Source organism: Perkinsus marinus (genome assembly GCF_000006405.1).
Source record: "Perkinsus marinus ATCC 50983 genomic scaffold scf_1104296970256, whole genome shotgun sequence".
NCBI lineage: Eukaryota > Perkinsozoa > Perkinsida > Perkinsidae > Perkinsus > Perkinsus marinus.
The window spans coordinates 1-1,606 of NW_003202539.1; the positions used below are offsets into that span (position 1 = coordinate 1).

General features: G+C 52.9%; 1 protein-coding gene across 1 annotated transcript; it reads right to left on the reverse strand.

The window, feature by feature from the left end:
• Nucleotides 1–124: 124 nt before the first annotated feature.
• On the reverse strand, nucleotides 125–877 carry Pmar_PMAR014791 (hypothetical protein; the record flags this gene model as incomplete). Its single annotated transcript, XM_002767679.1, has 1 exon — nucleotides 125–877. A coding segment is annotated over one exon (753 nt), but the record flags the coding sequence as incomplete, so codon positions are not given.
• Between the last annotated feature and the right edge of the window lie 729 nt (nucleotides 878–1,606).

Sequence of the window (1,606 nt, forward strand, 5' to 3'; positions counted from 1 at the left end):
ACGCTCCAGTAGAAGATAGTGTGGTGCACTTGTGGTTGGCTCCCAGATGTAGAGTCCGGATGTCACGGAGCTGGTCAATGTACTGGTCGACATTTGCGGCGCCAGGAAACGTCAGTTTACCCACACGCTTTCTGACCTCCTTACGAATGGCCCCAGGACTACAGAACTTGTCCAAGAGAGTCTCACGGAGAGCTACCCAGTTGTGACCGTTGCTGTCGATGTTCCTGGCTGCCTCATTCACCAGTGTAGCAAAAGGCGACAACGTGTCGAGGAATTTCTCAATGACTGCCACCTTGATGGACTCGTGAGGAGTAAACCGACCATCCTCCCCGACTTGACCGAAGTTGGCGGCCACGAAGAGGGACTCCATCCTTCTGTAGTGGACAGACAACAGGGATACGTCCTTCAAGGTACGGGACGAGACGGATAGCTTCGACACGTCACTCAGCTGCATCGGCCTCGATCCCATCGACGAAGGGTTTGACTTCACACTAGAGGTCGCTTTCGCCAGTGCGTCGGCCAAGACAGTGACGAGTGAGTTGACCGACTCATCATGAATAGCAACCGGAAGACCAGGGCTCGGAGCCGGAAGAAGGGCCTGAGCTCCTACGGATGCATCCGCCAGAAGGTGATCGATCTTGGCCGTGCATGTGTTGATCAGGTCCCGGTAGTGAGAGATATCGCTCTCTAACTGGCATTCTCGTTCTTGGAGCTGTTCTTGAGCAGTGAGGTCCTCGGTTTCAAAAGCAGTGTCGAGGTCTTCACGCACTCTCAGTAGCTCTTGACGCTTCTTGGTGTGTTGGGCTCGGCATGTCCCTCGGAGCTTGGTCAACTCAGACTGCGACGAGGCGTTGTCGATGTCCACAGCTGTTACCATGTCCAATCCTATAGGGTTAGGGGAACCCAACAGAGAGGATTGAGGGAATAAAAAAGCCTTAATTAAGCTTGATCAGCCTCATCATGAGGTGACCGTTTCATCATGCGGTGTGGCGGGCGCAGTGGCCTCAAAGATACAGAAATAGTGTTGAATCCTTGTAATGCGTTCGACTAGGAGAAATATATACAGTGTGCTGGACACTGAGATGCCAGGGACTGACATGCGGAACTGACGATCGGCCACGACCGCATGTGCGTCACGTGACGTGACGTGCCGGGGAGTACGGGGCGATGCGGCCCATCTCGCACTGATACGACAGAAATGTCAGGATGTTGCTGCAGTTGCTCGCTGTATGTTCGTCGACCAGACATACGCCTGCGACATATCTACCGAACTACGCTGTCCAAGCCCCCATAGTGTCGAGAACGAACCATTATCGCCCGAGCGGGAATCCTCAGGTTCTTCGTATACCCCGGCAACCAGCCCCGTGGTAGTAGTTCTCAATCTTTTCCTTGCATTTGAGTTAGAGTTAGAGACGTTGAGAAGCTTAAAGTCCACATACGCACTGCTAGACTTCGAGAGTAGCTTCACGACCTTCTCGTCCGGTACTATATCAGGTGGAACCATACCGAGTTTCTCGGTTAGGTTCTTGACAAGCTTGTCGATATTGACTTGAGGGCCGGGCGATGACAAAGCCGCGGCATCTATACCTTTCAGAAATCTTTTTGG